This window comes from Serinus canaria, chromosome 1, assembly GCF_022539315.1.
Source record: "Serinus canaria isolate serCan28SL12 chromosome 1, serCan2020, whole genome shotgun sequence".
Lineage (NCBI taxonomy): Eukaryota > Metazoa > Chordata > Aves > Passeriformes > Fringillidae > Serinus > Serinus canaria.
In genome coordinates, this window is record NC_066313.1 from 84,661,068 (window position 1) to 84,681,690 (window position 20,623).

The 20,623-nt window shown below is 42.7% G+C and overlaps 1 protein-coding gene across 1 annotated transcript in view; it reads left to right on the forward strand.

The window, feature by feature from the left end:
- Positions 1-20,623, forward strand: part of NPAS2 (neuronal PAS domain protein 2) — a 103,002-nt gene that overhangs the window by 68,047 nt on the left and 14,332 nt on the right. Inside the window, exons 8-15 of the mRNA XM_050971510.1 lie at positions 8,245-8,363; positions 10,748-10,830; positions 11,748-11,854; positions 13,003-13,150; positions 13,741-13,822; positions 14,543-14,684; positions 15,391-15,497; positions 15,669-15,761. Coding sequence (XP_050827467.1) covers positions 8,245-8,363; positions 10,748-10,830; positions 11,748-11,854; positions 13,003-13,150; positions 13,741-13,822; positions 14,543-14,684; positions 15,391-15,497; positions 15,669-15,761 — 881 coding nt within the window. The remainder of the gene's footprint in view (positions 1-8,244; positions 8,364-10,747; positions 10,831-11,747; positions 11,855-13,002; positions 13,151-13,740; positions 13,823-14,542; positions 14,685-15,390; positions 15,498-15,668; positions 15,762-20,623) is intronic.

Here is a 20,623-nt window from a genome sequence, read left to right on the forward strand (position 1 = left end):
CTTTTATTCCTTTCCTTCTCCTGCCTACCCAAGTTTGCTTTAGTTACTTGCCTGACTGAACTCCAGAGTGGCATTTCCAAAGTTGCTGGTATTGTTCCAAATAGGTCATCCTCTGCAAAAAAATTCCCCACCGTGCTTTCCAAAAACTGCACGCCACGCTGTGAAAAAAAATGTCCCTGTCCCCATTTAACTTTCTGCTTTTGCTCCACATGACTAGAATAGAAACCTACGTGCAGGATGGAGATATGTATTTCTTGTTTGGTGCCATCTGATTTGAGGCTCTATTTGTATAAAAAACTGTAGCTGCCTGTATGCTTTCTAGTTTGAATGAAGTGACATGCGCCTGCCTGACAGACGTGCACACCAAGCTGTTCTGTTTTCTAGAGCAGAAACCGGATTTCAGGTGCTGACTCATAAGGATACATTTCTACCAGGGGAATTTCTGATCCATTTTCTTCAAGGATTTTCAGCCCTTTATTTTGGTGTGACATTAATATTGCCCCCTTTCCAGTTAGGATTTCACATCCCAGCTATTTTATCAGTGGCTATTTCTCAGAAGAATGATAAAACTTACATTACAGCTATCTTCCCCAGCTTAATGCATAGAAACTAAATGGGGACATATTGATCTCAGAAGACACCAAAGCATTTTCCAAAGACCCCATCTTAATAGCTTTCAAAGAAGTCATGTGCTTTCTTCTTCACATTTTTCCCCCTTTGTGCCACTTTTTTTCTAGATCTTCACTTTATTTTGTCTCTTCCACTTTCTTCCCATCTCTGCTGCAGTCTGACCCTCTGGTTGACAGGGAGGGGCAGCCTTACCTAGCTCTGTGAGATGGTGCCTCCTGGCCCCCTTGCCGTCTGACTTTAGTTTCCCCAGTTCAGTGCAGAGCCTGATGGAAATGCCTCACCCCAGTGCATGTCCAGCACTGCTCCCCTTTGGCTGGGAGTCACCCCCATGGCTGCCTCCCAGCAAAGGTGGAAGCAAGTGCCCTGGACTCAGATGTAGCAGCAGCAAACTGTTTGCTTGGGAACTGATACCATTGGCTTAGAGGGTGAGCAGCCGGAGGAGGGTGCAGACCTCCAAAGAGGCTGTCCTTGGATCCACTGAGCTCCTTGCACCAGCCAGCTGCACCCTGAACTAGGCACAGGAGAATCAGCTCAAGTGAGCACCATAGGAATGCTCCACCCTTTGGGGAAGCCACCCAAGGGCTGGGGGCAAGCGCCCGTGCTTTGGCACAGGGACTTGTGGCACAAACAACTTCAAGCATGTGGTGGGTGCAGGGGTGGGCTGGATTCCTACTCTGTTTGGCCCACAGTTACCAGGCACCATCCCCCAGCCCATGTTCCTCAGGGTTGTCATCTGTTGGGCCAGACAGCAATTGCCCTCTTTTCCTCCTGTTAAATAAATACCCATTCTCTAGTCATCCGTCCTGCAGCTGTGAGGCCAAGTGGGCAAGGAAGAAGGTGGTGGAAGGGTGGTGGGAGAGACATATCACTCTGGGCAGCTATGCATAGGATCAGCTGGCCCCAAAGCCTGCTTTTTGGAGGTGTTTGTGAAGGAAGGATTCTAAGCTAAAGATAAGAAAAGAGTCAGCTGGGGGAGAAAGACAGAAATTGCAAATTAGGCTTAACTAGCAGGAGACATTCCTTATGAATGTATTGAAGAATGTTTTTCCCTGTAGCTTTTCACAGCAGTGGAAGTGTGAGCATGTTTTTACACATGGGAGACTGATACAGGATGTTCCTTAAATACAAATCCTGCCATTCCTTTTTAGCCACCCAATGCGAACTCCTATCTTTGTTTCCAATGGTTTGCTGAGCATACTCTGAGCCCACTCAGCCTGCATGTTCCTGCCACAAGGATGCCAGAGCCTCTATGGCCAGGGAAGTTCTTTTATCCCTGGGCAGATTATATCCTATCAGGATACTTAGCTATTCTGTTGTCATTAATGTAGAGTCATAGCAGGAGTAAATGTCTCCATTCCTTCTCATTTAACCTTTGCTGATGTTTTTAAGAACTGGTAGGTCCTACTTCACCCTCTTTAACAGAAATGTTACTATCTTTATTCTACTTCCACATAGCCTTTTATGTAGCCTCTTTTGAATTATCATCTCCTTAGGCTTATTTTATTATTGTTCATTGCTCATACAGTGTTGGTGCTTGGGGCAAGGAGGTCATGCATGTGAGTTCCCAGTCACCTTGCCCCCCTCCCTCCTCCCTCATACCTCCTCCCTCATACCTTAATCGCATTGTTGACTTCTGGCTGAGAACATCATATAGGGATGGGTTTGAATGGATTAATTTGAAGGATTGCAGCTTAGAAAGCCAGTTAAGGGCTTAGCTTCTCTCCCTAACTTTAATGGGAACTCTGAGGCTTTAAAGGCCATTGTACTGAGATGCCAAAGATAATTTTTTTCATGCTGAAGAGGGACATGCTGAAGAGGGACCTGATATCTGCCAAGGTTACTTGTCGCCAGAATTGCTGTCAGGGAGCCAGATCATATATAATCTACATTGAACCCATGCTGCTCACACAGAGAAGCAGTCACTGGCATCTTCACTGATCCCAGAAGAGGCAGGGACATGCATGAACAGGACCCGGAAATTGCGCAGGAAGGCTCTCACAGTTCACAGCAGGTATTCAGTCTTTCAGATCACTGTCCCTGGAGCTCCTAGGGTCAGCTACAGCTGTGGGCTAGAGGAGCTACACAGCCCAGAGTTAGCAAGAGCATGCACATTTTGACTGGTCCTGAGGAATCTGTACTCTGCAAACCCTACTGCAGAGCATTTCTGCAGCTCTGTCTGCACCAGGGATGTGACATGAGCTGCCTGCACATGAGTGAATCCCCATTGCATTGGCTGTGCCCAAGCGAGAGCAGCTGACCAGCGAGACAGCAGTGCAGGCTGTGCAGAGCGCCTGCATGAGTCACTGGCTGTGCTAAATCAAATACAAGAGATTTGATTTTCCATTTGGGAGGATTATATAATCATCATTAATTAAGCTTCAATGAGAAAAGCAGGACTGTAACCTGATGTGAAGATTCAGTAGTCCCGTGAGAGGAAAGGAGATGGCCCATGGGCCACTCAGACAAGGAAGGTGGAATTCCTTTTTGCTTCTGTGAGAAATGCCTACTTGCTGTCAGATCATCAGGGTTGTTTTTGTTTTATTTGTAAATAGGAACTCTGTCCAATATTTTTATATATTTCAGGTTCTGGATCTGTAGCCCAGATTTTAATGAGAGTCATGAAGGGAGCTCACATCTGAGGGAGCCAAGTGCATCACTGTACCTATTAACCAGTAGTGCCTGATAAGAGAGAGAGTCATAGCAGCATCATCAATGAATAATACAGTGGCTCACACCCAGTCTTGCCTGAGGGCTGAAGGGGAAGGCAAGTAGTAAAGGTAACTCTCCCCAAAAGTCCAAGGTAGTGCTCAGCTCCAGTATAAAATGTCAAATCGAGTGAGAATACATTATTTTACAATGCCACCTAATAGCTCACTCAGATAAGAAATGATAAGACAACTTGGATTTATTCCTCCTGTGAAAATTGTTTGTACATTTGTAAACACACAAAGATCTCTCATAATTATATATCCAAATGTTGTCTCTGGTATCCTCTTTCCGAAGGGACACTCTAGCTTAAAAACTCCTGAAAGGGACAAAACCAGAGTCCTCCCTTTCAAAGAGTTAATCAATATTAAAAAGGACCACCAGCATCTTTTAAGTGATAGATCTGTCCTTTCATCCAAAATCCCTGAAGCTTTTCTCTTGAAGAAGTAGATAAGCATTATGTGAAAAGAGTTCCTAATCAAGTAATGTAACATTATAGTGGAATTTAAAATTGTGCATTTTTGTTCCCAATTACATGGAAACTCAGGAAGTATCTGGTTACTAAATGCTAATAATAGAAGATACTCTACTGTTAGCTGATACATCTCTCAGATATAATAATAAGCATCGAGAAAATTACTGTGTTGAGGAGGAAAAAGTCTTAACTTCCAGAAAAATTAATTGCATCTGAATTGATTTTTAAAAGAAGTAAACAGTTCATACAGAAGATACATTGATCTTGAGCCTCCATAAGTATATGCTGAAACATCTGAAACAAGAATAACTCAATCCAAAATGAATGTTTTGATCAGAACCAACAGGCACATATTATTATTTGCTATTACCAATATCATAGCAGAACCAACAGGCACATAGCATCATTTGCTATTAACAAGCTACAGTAACAATATGCAGCACTCATGCTAGGCTCCCTCTGCAAAGAAAAGACACCATTCCTGTCCTAAGGAATCTACTTGGGATTCATATCAACACAGGATGGCCAGGGAGAAACAGCAGGAGGAAAGAGGAGAGAGAGTAGATCAGAGTGGACAGGTGATGTATGGACAGTGTCACTGATACTCATCTACATGGCTGCTGAGAGCAGTCTGGCTTGCCACCAGCACTTTAGATTTCTTCATTATATCTGTTAATTGGCAAATATTCTGTTCATCTGAGGCCTGAATTAATTTATATGAAACCATTTTGATTTTATTCTGGTCTGTTTGGCTTGTATTTTTTTAAATCTCTGTTAGTTTGCTTGACAGTAACTAAGACTGGTTCTTTAAACATTAACATCTCCTGACAAAGTAGGAAGGAGGGATTTCTTCTTTCAAATGGCATAAGCAGGAGGTTTGCTATCTTAGGAAGATTATGTTTTACACATTCCAAGTTGAATTAAGATGACCGAGCGACTGACTGCTGTACTATTATTAACTGAGTAAAGTGGCATCTGGGGTTTTTAAAACATGTTTTCATTCATTTCATATGGCATGATTTCTCTCCCTAAGGATAAAAATCCTTTTGTCTGCGACAGTGAAGGGTTTGGTTCCTTTTGTACATTGTTTATTTGTAGCATTCTGTTCCAAGTGTCCTGGTCTAAAAAAAAAAAAAAAAAAAAAGAAAAATAAAATTAAGATCTCCATATAGGTAAATCAGTTTCTTTGTGTCTTACGAGATACTTGCAGGTATTTAGTACTTCTACAAAAGAATTTTGTGGTACTCTAGGGGCAACAGGCATGATAGGTAACCACAAAAACAAGTAAAATTCACACTAAGGAGCATCAGCTAGCAGATATATATGAGGCAACTGTTTCACCTTTCTGATTATGTATTTAGCTTTGTCACATGACCTTCCTTACTCAGGATATTTTGTCCTGATTATTTAATTGTGAAACACACAGGCCTTCATTTACCCAAGCCCACCTGTTTCTGGCCAGCCTAACATTTTTGTTAGGCATCTTCTGACAAAAGCACTCCAAGCCTTATAATTGACTGATAAGTCTTAATATCACCATAGCCTCAGGCTTGATCCTATATTTTATGTTCCACTGTTTTTCTGTGGTGCTCTCAGGAAGTTCACTACTGAACTTTGCTACCTCAAGATGTTGTGTTTCTTTTGAAGAGACTCGGAGAGTCACAAGGTACGATTTTTCAGAAGGCTTTTTTTAAAGGTTATACCAGGATTGTATTTTTTTTTAAACATTCATCTAATGACCTCTTTTCTTAACTACACTTCAAAATTCATCAACCAAAAAAGGTTGAAATTCACTGACCAGCTGCAAAAGCAGAGCAAAGCAGGCTGTGCAGATAGAGCTGTGGAAAGAAAAGATACCAACAGCCAAAGTCAGGCAGCAAAATAATTCAGAAGCAAATGTGAGTGGTTTTTTTCCTTTCAGTTATTGTAGTTGTCATTTTCAGATGGAGATGTACTTGACAATGTAGTGGCTACCTGCCTTCATCATTGAGGCTTTTAATGCTCTGGACTTTGTCAAAGGCAGCTGAGTATGAGATGGCACAGTAGCTGTTCAAAGACAGGATAACATCCAGCCAGGCCAGCTGTGTCTCATCTCTTTGGGCTTATTCATTCACTGCTGCTTAAGTTCATCATTTCCAAATGTTGTGAGGAAATCCCAAATTACTGCCTAGCTGTCCTACACAATAATTATTACCCTCTTACTACTGCATTTACCTGTTGGAAATAGAATCCTATTTTGTAAATGGCACATTCAGGGATGTATTCTGCTGCCTTCTGGGAATATGTCTCAGGCTCATGGCTGTTTACATCCAACAGCTGACATAAAAGCCATCTGCTCTCTTTGGTGTGACTCAATCTCCACTTCCTTCTACAACTGGTGTCATTTGCAAGCCCATGGTTCACTAACTGGGTTAACTTAAAATACCTGTATTTCAGAGGCTAAATGTGTGTGCATTTCTTGTTTTCATACCTTAGAGCCCAGACTGCAAGAATTTGCTACTGAACTTGGCTCTTACAGAGAGAAACAGCCCCACTGACTTCCAGTGTCTCAACATACTACATAGCAAGCTCAGAAGTAACTTTTCACAGTGCCTGTAATGTGGGTTTATAGCATTCCCATGAATTCTTTAACAGGACCAACTACAGAAATCAGCAGACTTACACAAAATACTAATATGACAGATGGATCAATAACTTTTTACTTAGGCTACTTGTGTGTCCTGTAGAACTTAACTCTTCTTTTTTTCAACTTTTTGTGTTAATAATCACAAAGAAGCCCACATTATATACATATAACTCCAGGATCAGAATGGGAACGCATATTCCCAGGGAGTCCCGAGAGCACATGTGCTCTGCTGGTGAAAGGAGGAGAATTTTGCCCATAGTTTTCCTCCCTATATCCAGTTAGCCATGCCCTCCAGTCTCAACTATGAGAGAGGACATGATCTCTGGAGATGTTCAGATCTGTGCTGTCTTCTCAGATAAAGAACTTTTCTCTTCATTTTTGGTGTAATATATATTGTACATGCAGTGGCCTAAGCCACTTAATCACAGGTGTGAATTCCACTCAGCATACTTTCTTTTCTGTCTCATACCCTGTTATCCTTGTTACCAGTACTGCATCAATATTCTAAGGCTTTTAATAGGTTGAATTGGGTTCCAAAAGCACATGTGATCACTTGAGACTTCTTCCATCTCTGCAATTTGTGGTAGTGAATGAAATCCCAGTGTAGAAGCACCCCAGGATAAAAATGGCTTGTTATCTTTTCCCCATATAGATACAAAGCTCTTCAATTTCACAGTAATGCTTTGCCCTGTGCAGAAGAGCCAAACTGTCTGAAACTTCATGAAGGTGGATGTAGGGGCCTAATAGTAAGGAAAGAGTTTCATATTACCTTTAATCCCTATTAGCATGAAATTAGCTCATATTGCTGAACTCTGGCTGTTAGATAGGACCTTCTCTGCCCTCATGGGAGAAAGCTGGGCAGGGCAAGAATCCAGCCCAATTCTCACTGCAGCCTGGCACACTGTTTTCTTTCATAGCTGTGGGAGTGGGATTACCATCTCTAAACTTGAACTTGGAGGAATAATTTGCATCATGTCATTCATCCCAACATGGGACTGTGGGCTGGTTTTCAGCAACACATCCTTTTGGCAATGCATCTCTGTGGCAGGAGGTGCTAGTGGGCTCTCAAAGCGGCTGAAGCCATGCAATCCTGAAAGACACAGGTAAAAATATATACAAAATGTGTAGCCACATCATATCCAGTTTTTCCCTCTGCCCAGTGTTGGAGGACACAGCAAGCCCTCTGCAGACTCACCAGATGTGCCCATCTCTGGAGGCCAGTGCCATACACGGGGTCTCTTTTCTTCTTTAAAACAAGGAGAGCTTGAGCGTACTGGGGACAGTTCTTTCCATGCAGAAGGGGAAGGCATTCTTCAGCAGCCAAGAATCACAAGCATCCTCCTGCTAGTTTGATGAAGCCTCCCTGGCTGTGGGCCCCAGTGTTCTGCCACTGATGACTTGACGAACTCTCTTCAGCTACCTCCTTTGCCAACACTTTTTTTCACTGCATCATGGAAGTTACAGCACTAGGCATGCTGCAGCATGTTTTTTTTCCCTTGTGAGTGGTGAAAAAGAGCAATTGGATGCGTGGGGTTTCTTTCCAGAAAACTGGTTTATGCTCTGTAATAAGGTTTGGCCTTATTTTTATCAGGATTAACCTGTAAAATTCATTTTTGAAGTTAAGCTCTGATGCCTTTCTGCCTAACATGACTGCCTTGGATTTAAATATATGCATATCAGCTTTAAAAGCTTTTAGAGCACTTCTTTGAATAAAAATAGTATTAGTACACTTGGAGTGTGCAAAATATTCAGGGAGAGCAAATCTTATATGAGGCATGACTCCAGGTTCCATTTTTTCCCTAACTAGTGCCTAACTCCACTTGCAATGGCTTTGATGAGGCTGTCCCAAGGGCTTACAGAACATCCCCAGGAAAGCAGATCTGCTTTGTTGCAACTGTTCGTTTGGCAACACCTCAGTTTTTAAAGGTAAGTGCTCACCCTGGGTGCCGGGCATTTCACAACTTCACAAAACACTTTCAGATGGGGTAACACTGAAGGTTCTTAGTTTTGCTAATTGAATGGATTACAGGTATCACATTTCATGCATAAAAATTCAGTGAAGAGGATTATCAGTGCAAGGCAGGATCTGTGGAAGCAGTGTCACTTCTGTCCATGTTGCACAGGATACAGAAACTCTCCTTGCAAAAGGAATTGCAAATCACTTTGAAATTTGGTTCCTCATTGCTGCTTTCTGTTCCTGCGATGGGACAATGTACCACGGTCTCAAGGGTCTTTTCCAGCCTAGCTAATTCTGTGATCCTGTGATTTTGTGATACAGGTGACCACCAACACTTCCATTTGTGCTTCTCAGTGTGTTTGGTGGACTACTCCTTGTCTCCCTTCTCACAAATCCTGGAAGTAAGATAGCTGCTTGTGGTTATAAGGATAGACAGACCAAGCTTGTGCCTAACACTGCTGTTCCCTGATTGACAAATGTGAACTATTCCATCAGATGTCCTGTGCCCAGAGTTTAAGAGGTTTTTCTTCTGTTATTGAGATGTGACCAATATGAAAACACTGCTCCCTTGGCCTGGTTCCATTACTGCTCTGGAACTGGCAGGGCATTCTAGACTGATTCCTGACCCTGCAGACAAGTCATGTCCCTTCCGGGTAAGTGAGGACACTTCCCACGCATCTTAACCACAATAAGCATATTAGCAGAAGGGCTGGAGTTAAAGGTTCTCTGAGAACCTTAAAAGCAAATTCCTTGTCTTTGGGTAGCTAACATCTCAAAATAAACAGGGAAACAAAATGGGCTACTTGTGACAATGAGCTGCCTAGTGCTAGGGAGGAAGCAGCTGCTGAACAGCCCTGAGAAGGTTTTAACTGCCACAAAGTCCTGAACACACTTCAGTTCACCTGGGTGACTCACCTGACTCCCACTCTTGACTTTCTACTGTAAAATGAATAGAAAATGTTTATCTGACCAGCTACGGAAGACAGAATCAGCAGTTTGGTTGCACACAGCAGTGTTTGTACCTTGAGCTTTAGTGTATGATCTTGGCATCAGCATGGAAAATCTAAACTGGGGGAGAGAGGAATTTAAGGTGTTTGTGAAGCCTTTTGCCTCTGCACAGCTAGTGACTTCAAACAACTTTGTCAGCATTGATATGTATCAAAGAACTGCTTGATTGCAGCACACCTCAGCTTGTTCTCTGGTCCCAACAGGGTTTAAAACATCAGTGGTCTCCTCTGCCTGAGGGACAGCAGAGAGAGAAGCACTAGTGGAAATGATGGGAAGCTGTCACTGAGCCCACAGCACAGAGGGTGTGGCATCAGGAAGCAGGGGAATAGCAGCACTGGGGGCCAGTAGGCAGGCTGTCCTTACCAGTGAGGATGGAGACTCTCCCACAGGAGAGACATGAAGGACACAGGAGCCCTGGATGCCACAAATCCAGAATGCTGGTGCTGGGAAGTCCCAGGCAAAGAACCTCCAGGCTGACTCTAGGCAGCTTGTGGAGCTTCAAAAGCATCCAGTGGGAGAGGAGAGGTTGGCCGAGGAGAGTTTGGAGTGGACAGCGAGGTGGCCATAGGGCACACAGCCAGCCCCAGCCCATTCATGGGTGTGCACTGTGCCGCTGTCCTTCCTTCTTGCTTCCCACCTCCACACAGCAAGTGACCCCCACTGACTGCCTCCTGATCCTCATCTCTCTGGTGCAAGGCTGTCCTGCCTCACAGACAGCCCTGTGCCCTGCCTCACATAACTCACTAATTATCATGCTCATGAGCACTGAGGAGCTGCTGTGAATCTCGAGGGCCAGCTTGTTTCTGTGGCAGTGAAGTGCAAGGCAACACTGACCACTTAACCCACTGGACAGGTCCCTAGCAGGCTGGCTGCCTGAAAAGGCATTTACTCCTCTGCAGCTACTGAGGGAGAAGGAAAACGTCCCCCTTTCTCAGAGAGCTTGGTCGGCAGACATCCAAAAGGACCAAGGGTGGTGGGTATCTTTAGTAACACAGAGGGAGTGAAGCAAGATGTGGCAAGCCCTGGTGGGATCAGGCACAGGCTGGATGCTGGGAAAGCCCACGGCCATCACACCCCAGGCACTGCTTCAAAGCCAAAAAACTTTTAGCACCCTGAGGCATAGGCTCAGCTCTTAAGTATGTGTGCATTACAAGTTCTTCTCCCTACCTCCTGTAAAAAATGTTGGCATTAATAAATACAATAGTTTGCTCTCTGGAATGGCCAGAAAGTGGGTGAATCCTCTGTTTTCTCCTCTTATGCACCATGTATTTATAGCAATAAAAGCTAGATGAAGCAGAGGGGTGAAGCTCCAACTCTCAGTAAGTCAGTTTTCTCCACTGGACAGGAGATGTGCATCGTAGAAGAGCCTCTAGAGGAATTCACATCAAGACACAGTCTGGAGTGGAAATTTTTATTCCTGGATCACAGGTTGGTGACAAGAAAAGCCCTGCTGGTTGTATTTGGTGCTTTTCTACTACTGTTTCACAAGTACAGTTCTCTCAAGTAGTGTTCTGTTTCACATCTAAATCTCATGAACAGGAGGGCTGCCAGCAAAATTCCTACAAAAGCTGATGTTTACTATTTTGCATTTACTTTTGCTTTTATTTTTAATGGGCTTTTGAAACAAAAGGACTCTTATTTCTTCAGCTGAATTTGTGATTAGCTTGTTCTTCTTTCCTTTAAAATTATCAACAGACCAAAGTCTGTCACATGGCAAAATGAGCTAATTATTATACAGCTGCAGAAATCCTTCCTTCCAAATCCAGTCACTGATTGCGTGTGTGCAATTCCCACTGAGTTATGGAGGGAAAGTCTATGCTGGCCTGAGGCATCTGTGCTGGCAAAGGTACAAAGCAAGTGCCTCAGCATGCCACAGATGAGCTCTCCAGGCACCCAGAGGAAAGCAGCACAGATGATTTCCTCTCTTATCCCTCCCCAGTCCCAGCAGATGATGGCTTCCAAACACGTCCCCACGCATTTTTCCCTGTGTAAGGGCTGCAGGAGCCATCACAGAGCCCCGACCAAGCAGCAGCCAAGGAAGGACTCCCTCACAGCAGACTCCTGTATAAAGGTCCCTGAGAAGCTGCAGTGCTTTCCACCATCACATTTTCCCTGGAGAAGGGGTGTTGTCATAGTCTTGTCCTGGTGGGATGGTGCCTGCCGGTATTGCTGCTCCCAGCTGGGTATCCCAAGCTCAAGGTGGGGGAAAGTGAGGATCCAGCCCCCCTGAGGTGAACAACTATACACTGATAAGTGAAAGTAGATCTGGGCTGTTTGCATCTCTGCAACAACATTTAGAGTTGCTTGTTCTGTGTTTTACGGACTCCTGTTGTGCCCAACCGCAGAGCACCGCCCATTATCGGATACTTGCCTTTTGAAGTGCTGGGTACTTCTGGCTACGACTACTACCACATAGACGACCTAGAGCTGCTAGCAAGGTGCCATGAACACTGTAAGTATCACATGGCCCGAGTTCCTGGGAAGTCACTGGACACTGGGACTCCTCTTTTCAGTGAAAAGTTGTTTGGAAGGGGAGGTTTGACTCTGCCTCAGCCTGTGTATCTCAGCAGAGCTGTAGCAGACTGGGGACACTGCAGCTGATTGGCATCTGGGGCAGACTTACCAAGCTCTGAAAAATACAATTTTCCCTTCTATATCCCCAAAAGTAGCCAGTGAGACTCGCTGAATGGATAAAATATGCCAGATGTGACCCGTGTTCTATTAGTAAAGGATATGCAGAAATAGTTCAAGCAGTTCTTGTGGATTATTTCCCTTAATGTTGTTCACTGTGTATTTGGGATTAGCTGTGATTATTTAAATACAGTCTACTAGGATTTAATTGAAAAACTTTTTCACTAAGTAAAGAAAATAAGGCAATGCTTTTCAAATATTTGCTTACAGAACTGGCTTTAAAATCTCAGATTACCACCTCTGCCTGTCTAGAAAGTATCCTGTCAACATTAGTTTTTATATGTTGACATTGAAATATAGAAAGGCTAAATACGTGGATGTCTGGGAACCCCTTGAACCAAGAGGAAAAAGCAGAGATTAATTTGGTTATTGAACCTTCAAAACCTTCAGTACATCCTGGTTTACTGTAGTTTGAATTCTTGTTAGTCTGGGAATTTTCTTTCACATTTTGTCTTTGCAGAGTGTTATCTCATATGTTTACTTCATTCTAAATCCATCTGCACACAGTACTCATCTTTTCAAGCATTTTTATCCTGTACTTTTCTGCTCTAGAACTTAAGATGATCACTCTTAGAAAATAATCCCAGGTGTCTAATTAAGCAGTATGTGATCAGCACATAAAGCTGGGTAAGATCTGTGTTTAAATTGTAGAGGACACTAATTCATTAGTGTCCAAACTTAAGGTTAATTGTGCTGTATAGGAATGTACTATCCAAAGTGTCAGAAGAAGATACCTACTAATCATTATGATTTTTGTTCTGTCGGAAGGCTGAGAGGAGCACTTAACTCAGAATTGGTGCTTATACTCCTGTCTACCTATAACATATATTTTTGTCACTTTTTTTTCACATTTCATGTCATTTTCACGTGGGAAATTTGCCACAAGCTGTGTGTATTTTCTGCTGGCAGTGATGCAGTTCGGCAAGGGGAAGTCGTGCTGCTATCGGTTTCTGACCAAAGGACAGCAGTGGATCTGGCTCCAGACCCATTACTACATCACCTACCACCAGTGGAACTCCAAGCCAGAGTTCATTGTGTGCACTCACATGGTGGTAAGGTATGGAAAATCCTATCAACCGGCCGGGACATAAAGGACAGGAAGACAGGAGCATCATCATATCTGCCAGCATTTTATTTTAAAAATATAACATCATTTACGTAACAAAAAAATTAAGTCTGAAGTTTCTGAAGGAAATAGGGCAATTATAGAAAAATTATCAGACTGAACCTTAGTTTATATAAAGCTTATTTTTTCTTTAGGGGCAGATAAACTATGGCATTTTTTCATTTTGTGCAAAATTAGAGAATAGACAGATCCCTTAAATATTGACTTTCTCTTATCCTTACCTTGTTTTCAAAGAGATGTGTAGAAGCTTTCCAGTGAAGTCATAAAGTGGTTGTAGGATGTGAACTTGACCTTTTTATATAATTCTTTAATATGCATCTTGACTTCAAGATAGGAACAGAGCAAAACCTGAAAATTAAAACACTCTCAAATGTTATTCAGTAGCATTTGACTTAAGTCACTTTGCAGCTGTTCATCTAACCTGTAAAATGTACAGTAATTTGTCCCTCCACTCTCTTAAAGCACATTTTAAGAAATACAGCAATTCCATGTTGATACATAGAATCATATTTTCCATTCAGTTATGCAGATGTTCGGGTGGAAAGGAGACAGGAGATGGGCTTGGAAGAAGTGTCCTCAGAGGTGGTGTCCTCAGCACTAAAGGTACAATGAGAAAAGCTTTTTTCATGAATTCATTTAGTAATCACAACTTGTTCCTGTGTTAACGTCACTGAAGACTCCAGCATTGTCTTTCTCCAGTGTTGGTGGATTATCTCAACTTCAGAACTCATTGCTCATTTGAATTATTTTGACATAAATCAGGTGAGTTTAAGAAAGGATGAACCTGGAGATCAGTAACAGCCACAAATGAAGAGAAACATGGGCAGGGGCAGTGTGAGATATCTCACTTTTCCTTGGCAAGGTACTATAGTTTAAAGAGTCAATTGGACAAGTTCTGGCAATCAGCCCTCTTGGCTGCATCTCAGTCATCTCTGAGTCATCTCATACATGCTGTCTGAGGAAAGACAGCAAACCTCATCCCAGTGCACAGCCAAGTGTCTCACAGAGGTTGCAGTTGCTGTCACATTTAACTGAACACAAAAGAAAGATTCAGAAAAACATCTGAAGGCACAAAGTGACTATGGCAGTAGCCTGCTATTTATTTCTAGCTCAGTGATAGTTGTTTGTAAAATGCATTAGTTTGATGCTGTTTGGAAGGGGCATTGACACCTTTGTCCAGGTCTTCTGTTGGTCTACCTGAGATTAGTTCTGCTCAAGTCATTTTAGGTCTGCCAAAGAACTGGAATGCAACCATTACTAAATATCAAAATGCTTTACCTCTGTCAGATGCAATAGCTGTTCTCCTTTTCTGGTTTGTTTTAGGAGAGTGGTGCCAGCTTGGATCCTGAACAGCACTTTAATGCACTTGATATTGGTGCCTCAATCCTCAGCGCTAGTCGGACACCCTCGGTATCATCCAGGAGCTCGCCAAAATCTTCCCACACACCCAAGTCAGACCCAGCATGTGAGTGGCATTCCTGAGTTATGGAATTATTTTTAATTTAGCCAAGTTAAAGAATGTATGCTGATATACCACAGCTGCTAATTTAACAATAAATTATGAGGTATTGATGATATGCACTGACAAAGAAGTGCAAAAGCTGAAATGGTAATGTACAGGAGGGAAAGTTCTAACACAACCACCTAAATGCTGGAAGATGAAGAGTGGGATTAGACATGAAATGTGCTGTTTCAGTCATTACAAAAATGAGGATTTTGTCTTTAGATTTGAGGGTACCTCTGTGAGGAATATGAGACTTCTCTAGACTTACATGAGTAGTAACAGCCTGTGGGTTGATTTAGGATGCTCCAGTGTTGACTTGGGTATACTCTTTCTGCTTCCTGGTCTGGAAAAAAAGCCAATGAGCTAACCTAAATTTACAGTTTTTCGGCCCATATAAAGGGAGTTCCAGCTGCTTTAGAACAGTTCATGGGTCCTTTTGCACTGTTCATTGGAGCATAGAATCATAATCTGTCTCAATTACTTTTATCTTTGCCCAGACCCTCCTTATCAGTTCAGTTTTATTGCCATTGAAGTCAACAAGAACAGCCCTGACTCCCACTAGAATTTAGCCAGGCCATTACAATTTCTACCCAGGTCTTGTTGTATTACCCACTTCAAACAGGGCTGATTTCCAGCATGTAAGATCTCACCGGTACTTTCCTTGCAGCTACACCAACAAAGTTGATGACGGAGTCCAACACTCCCTTGCCGAGAACACCGAGCACACAGCAGGATTTATCTGTGCACAGACTCAGCCAGCCTACTGCTCTTCAGGTAACTTCACAAGGAATCATGGAAACAGGCAGAGGTGGAACAGCATGTGCCACATACGCAGCTTAGCAATTAAAAACAACTTACACAGAAGCCACGGCATTAGAAGAAACCTAAAATTTAAAGGAGCCAAACTTATAAATAAAGTTTTGGTTTGTTTTGTTTTTAACCTAGGTTTCTTTGCCTTCTCAGCTTCCATGTGAGCTTCTCCCACAGCAGTTGCTGCCTCAAGCAACTCTGCAAAATCAGCCTGCACCTCTGGCACAGGTTAGTTGGGGATTTGGAAGTGGAACAGGTCACTTGCTTATCTCCTGATACTTTCTCATTTTGGGGCTTTTAAGTTATCTCTCTAGTAACTAAAATCCCCAAATGCAAACTCTAAAACACTTAAATTATTGTGGGAAAGTAATCTGAATTGTACACTTGTATGTTTAAACATATAATGCATGCAGGTGTTCAGAAGCCCAGGTGCGTGTAGGTTCAGGTGTGCACACGTCTGTTTCACTAGAGGACAAAAAAACAGATGGAAAAAGAACTTCCAACTTTGCTTTTACAGAACCAGGTCCCTTCAAGATCAAATTCACAATGAGAATTAAAAGCAAAAACTAACAGACACCCAGTCCTGCTAAAAACATCTGCTGTGCTGATGCAGAACTAACCAGCAGTAAAGGACATGCAAATGCAACAACACCCATTTTGTGAGTGTGCCAGTAATGGTGAGGATGCCACTGAAGACAAATTTCAGATTCCTCCAATCTGTTTTAAAAAGTGGGTGATGGGGCCCAGAACATTACCTCAGGGTTACATTTGCAGTGGATTTTGAAGAAGCAGATTTGAGTACCATGTTCCCAGCACATTGTTTTTCCTCTGTGGTTCTGCTGTGATGATACACCCCATCATCCTCTGATTTTAGGAATGACAGAGTATTGCTGGACCTAGACTGCTTCTACCATTGATACCATATACTCACTCACAAGACCCCAGAGTTTATTTCTGTAGCACATAAAGCATATAAAGTCCTGAGGATCCTGGCTTTAAAATAACAAATTCTCATTTATCTTCATGTTTAATATTCTCTTCATGACTCCACGCCAGCATGCAGCGAATAAACAGCATATCAATTATCTGCTCTGAACATTCATTTTCTTTTACAGATACTTCTCCCCGTTATTCATTACTGCATTTTCAAACATCAATTAGTTTATGTATTATAAGTCTCTGTGTGTTTTGTTTGACTTTTTTCTACCTCCCTTTCTTCTCCATCAAAGCTCTTTGTGAAGAGAAGCTTTCCAGTTGTTTACCAAGACCCCTGCTGCCTCATCCCTTCCCAGCAAAAGGCTCTTACTGGCACACCAGCTCCATTTTTTTTTTTTTCTGACAAATCAGAGTGCCATCCAGTCACTGATTAAGCCTCTTTGGGCCACCTAAATCTTGGTGAAAGGAAGAGGGCTGACTCGAGTCTGTCTGCACAGGCAGCCCTCTGGCAGCAGTCACAGCAGTGCTCCTGGTGAAGCTCAGGATGAAGCTTGACATGGAGCATGGAAATAACACCAAGACATTGCAGCTCAGGCTGCTGATGTTCACACTCCATAGCAAAACTCCTGTAGAGAGTACTGAGTCTCCAAACACTTGTGTGATTTTCATAAACTGTTATGAGTGTTATGATACTACACTGTACGTCCCACTTTAAAATAATTAACATAATTGTCAGCCTACAGCAATATTCAAACTATTCAAAAGACAAAGGTGCCTGCAGCACTAGGTGAGTGAGGAACAAAACCAGGTGCATGTGCATCCTACCAGGAACGCTTTCTTGGCTTCCTAGCTGACCATTTCCCAGCAGTTTAGTGGCAAAACACAAGCCCATTGCTTGTAGAAATAGTGTGTGGCCAGGTGCCCTGCTGCCAGCTCACAAGGAGGAGCTGCACAGGTTTCTCCCTGCTGCCTTTCTGCCACTTGTCCTTAGCTGAAGGTGACTGATGGTGGGAGCTGGAAGGCCCTGGGTATCCTTGTGGCTAACATTTGGCTACAGGGTGGCAGCAGCAGGGAAAACATTGTAAGTGGCCACAACTGTGTCTTGCAGTGAGCAGCTAGCTGCTGCCTCAGGCACCATCTGCTTGAACTTTGAGTAGTTTTATTTTCAGCAAAGGCTGTGATGGTTTTGTCTCCACTGAAATGCAATTTTAGCTTGTGCCTTGCTTGTGTGAATGAACAGACAGCACAGTGTCACCCTAGATGTCACCTGAATGTAAATGGTTTACTTCAAACCAAGTACTCCCAATTAGAATATTTGTTTGCCTTCCTCATTGTCATAAATTAAAATCTCCTGCAACACAGCGGATGTTGATGACTGAATAATAATTAACACTAATAATCCGTTTGGGATTGAGCAGGTGTTATTCAGATGAAGAAAGAAAGAACAAGTCGTTCGGTGAGCTGCAAAACTAATGAAATCCAGTTTCCCAGGGGCTGTGCCTTGCAGGACTGGTGCATGGAGCCAGCCTTTCCCACATGAGCAAGTGATGGGTAGATCCTTCTCTCCTTTGCTCAGCTAAAGCTTTCATGAAGTTACAGCAATCTGGTATTTTTGACACTCTCACAACTCTGTTGAATGTCTCCAGCAAGAAGCATGGCTCATCTCTTGGGCCAGAAGAATTGAAAGTAAGTTGGAAGATAGGCAAAAAAGAAAGTTTTAAAGGAAACTGAGCTACAAAACAAATAGGGTCTCTTTTCTTTACCCAGCTACCTGTTGTCATGACACTTGTAGGAACAGATTGTCTTGGGACATTCATCTTTTTGTTCATCACATTAGAAATGAAGAAACATTTTGACTGACACAGGGGCCACAGTTCCCCACCCCTAGCTGCAGCCCCCCAGCACCTAGAGAGAGGGAGTAACCCTGGCACCGTGGGGTAGCATTCAGTGGAGAAAAACACCTCTCCTTGAGCATGTGGAGGAGAGGAATCACAGCCTGGAAGTGCCAGTCCCTCTCCCTGGGCTGTAGAGCCTCCCTGGACCGTACCCAGCACTAGTGCATCGAGCCCCTCCCTGTCAGAACATATGCTGACAGGATCCCAAATGGGCCACTTTATTTTACCTTTTTTTTTAAGAAATCAGACTAAAATTACTGCTGTGGGTTTTGCTTATTTGTTTTGGGGCTTTTTTATGCCTGCACTAACAAACCTTGATTAAACTGGTGCCTCTATAGAGGTCTCACATGTTTAGTCTCCCATGTTTGACTGTATCTAGGAAGATGACATTTTTCTGTGTATTACATGCACTTATCTAAGAATTCTGTAGACATTTGTAAATACCTAAGTGAGATGAAGAGCAGCTTCATCTGATGCCAATGGCAGAGTTAAAGCTGGGCAGTGTTTTCTGTGGAATGTTTTGAGTTAAGCTCTTTTAATTTATTATACAATTAGAGATTTCTCCCTTAATTAGTAGAGCAGTTAATGATCTTGAGATAAATACTCTCTGGAGCAGGTCAATCGCTGTTAGTGTCTCATTGTACAAAAACAATAGAAGCTCTGTAAGCACAGGGGTCATGGTTAGAGTTATCAACAATTTGGGGGTTAGAGTAGGAAAAGGAAAAAAGCAAAAGAGAAAGTTCCTTGTCTTCATCCATAGCAGCTTTCACTCCCGTATACCAGCTAATTGTTGATGTTTAGTATATTAATACAAAAGGCATGTGAAAGAGAACAAAAAGATGATATAAGATGAATACGCTAAATATAAGAACCTGCATAAAAAAAATTAAGGAATAATAATTTAAAATCAACAGTAATATATTCTTGCATGCAACTTTACAAAGCAAATTCAAATTTAAAACTAAGGCCTGAAAATGGATTTTATTTCTTTTTGAAGTATAAAGTGATTGTGAAATTACTTAGTGTAAACTTCCTTACATTGATCAGTTGAAGAAAATCAGGTTCCTTTCTCAAAGGGTCATCAAGGAATTTGAATTTGCATGTTAATCAAAAGTCTGCCATCACCAAGCCAAGCAGTTAAAATGAAGCTCTTTGCTAAAACTGTTTTTAATTCCTTTTCTAATAAGGATCCTTTTAAAAACTTAAAAGCAGTCCTCGCTAAAAGAGTTCATATAGAGATAATTAGATTATGAGTCTTTTTAAAAGATCCTTCTGTACAGGCCAGGTTAAAGCAGGAATTAGCTGCATCTTGTCTATGATGTGTTGCTCACAGCACCATTCCACTCCTAAAACCAGGATACTTGTGACTCTTCAGAACCAAAAGGTTGGGCTGCAACAAGGAGCAGTGGATTCCCCTTTGAATCACTTGTTCTTATTGCCAAGCATCTGAGGTCCCTGCTCAACCATTGTTCAGGTTAATTCTTTATACATGGACAAGAAAGAAAGAAGGAGACCCTGCTCTGGCTTCTGTAACACCAATTCCAAGTAACACAAACTTCCCTTTGGGAGGTTTGACACCATCTTCCTGCTCTGGGAGAGGAGTGGGTTGCAGATGATGGCACTGCAGTTTGCAGGCACAAGCACCATGAGTCACAGCAGGGCCGAGGGCTCCCATCCCCTCCTTGGGCAGACAGTGCAAGCGGTGAGTGCTCACAGATGCCTCTGGCAGCAAAGTGGGCTCTGTCACCAGCAACTGCAGGTGCCACCTTAGCAGCTCTCCTTGCCCCTAAGCAGCATTGGCTGTGAGACTGACCTCCACCTGGCCATCACTCTGTGCAGTGACCTCCCAGGCTGTGTGGGAAAGCCACCCTCTACCTGGTAAATGGAAATAAACCTTCTGAAGTTCTCGCTCTTTCTCTGCCATAGGTCATTTACTTGGAGATGTCAGCTTTGCTAGAGGGAATGTAAAGGTACTTTTACATACTTAACTGGTTTAAGGTGAACTAGTTAGCTGATACAAATCTGTTCTGTCACATTAAGCTTTCTCTACGTAGCCAAAAATTTCATCTAAGGAGGTGTACAGTGCTGCTAGCACCAGAGCACTCCTTAATTCCTGTCTTGTTATGTTTTTTTCTTCCTACTAAAAAGCCAGAAACAATGTAAGCCAGTGCACCATGGAGCAGGAAGGTTCCAGCAGCAAGCATTATCTCACCCACTAGCACAGAGCCACTGGAACAAATATAGAGACAGGGCAGCATT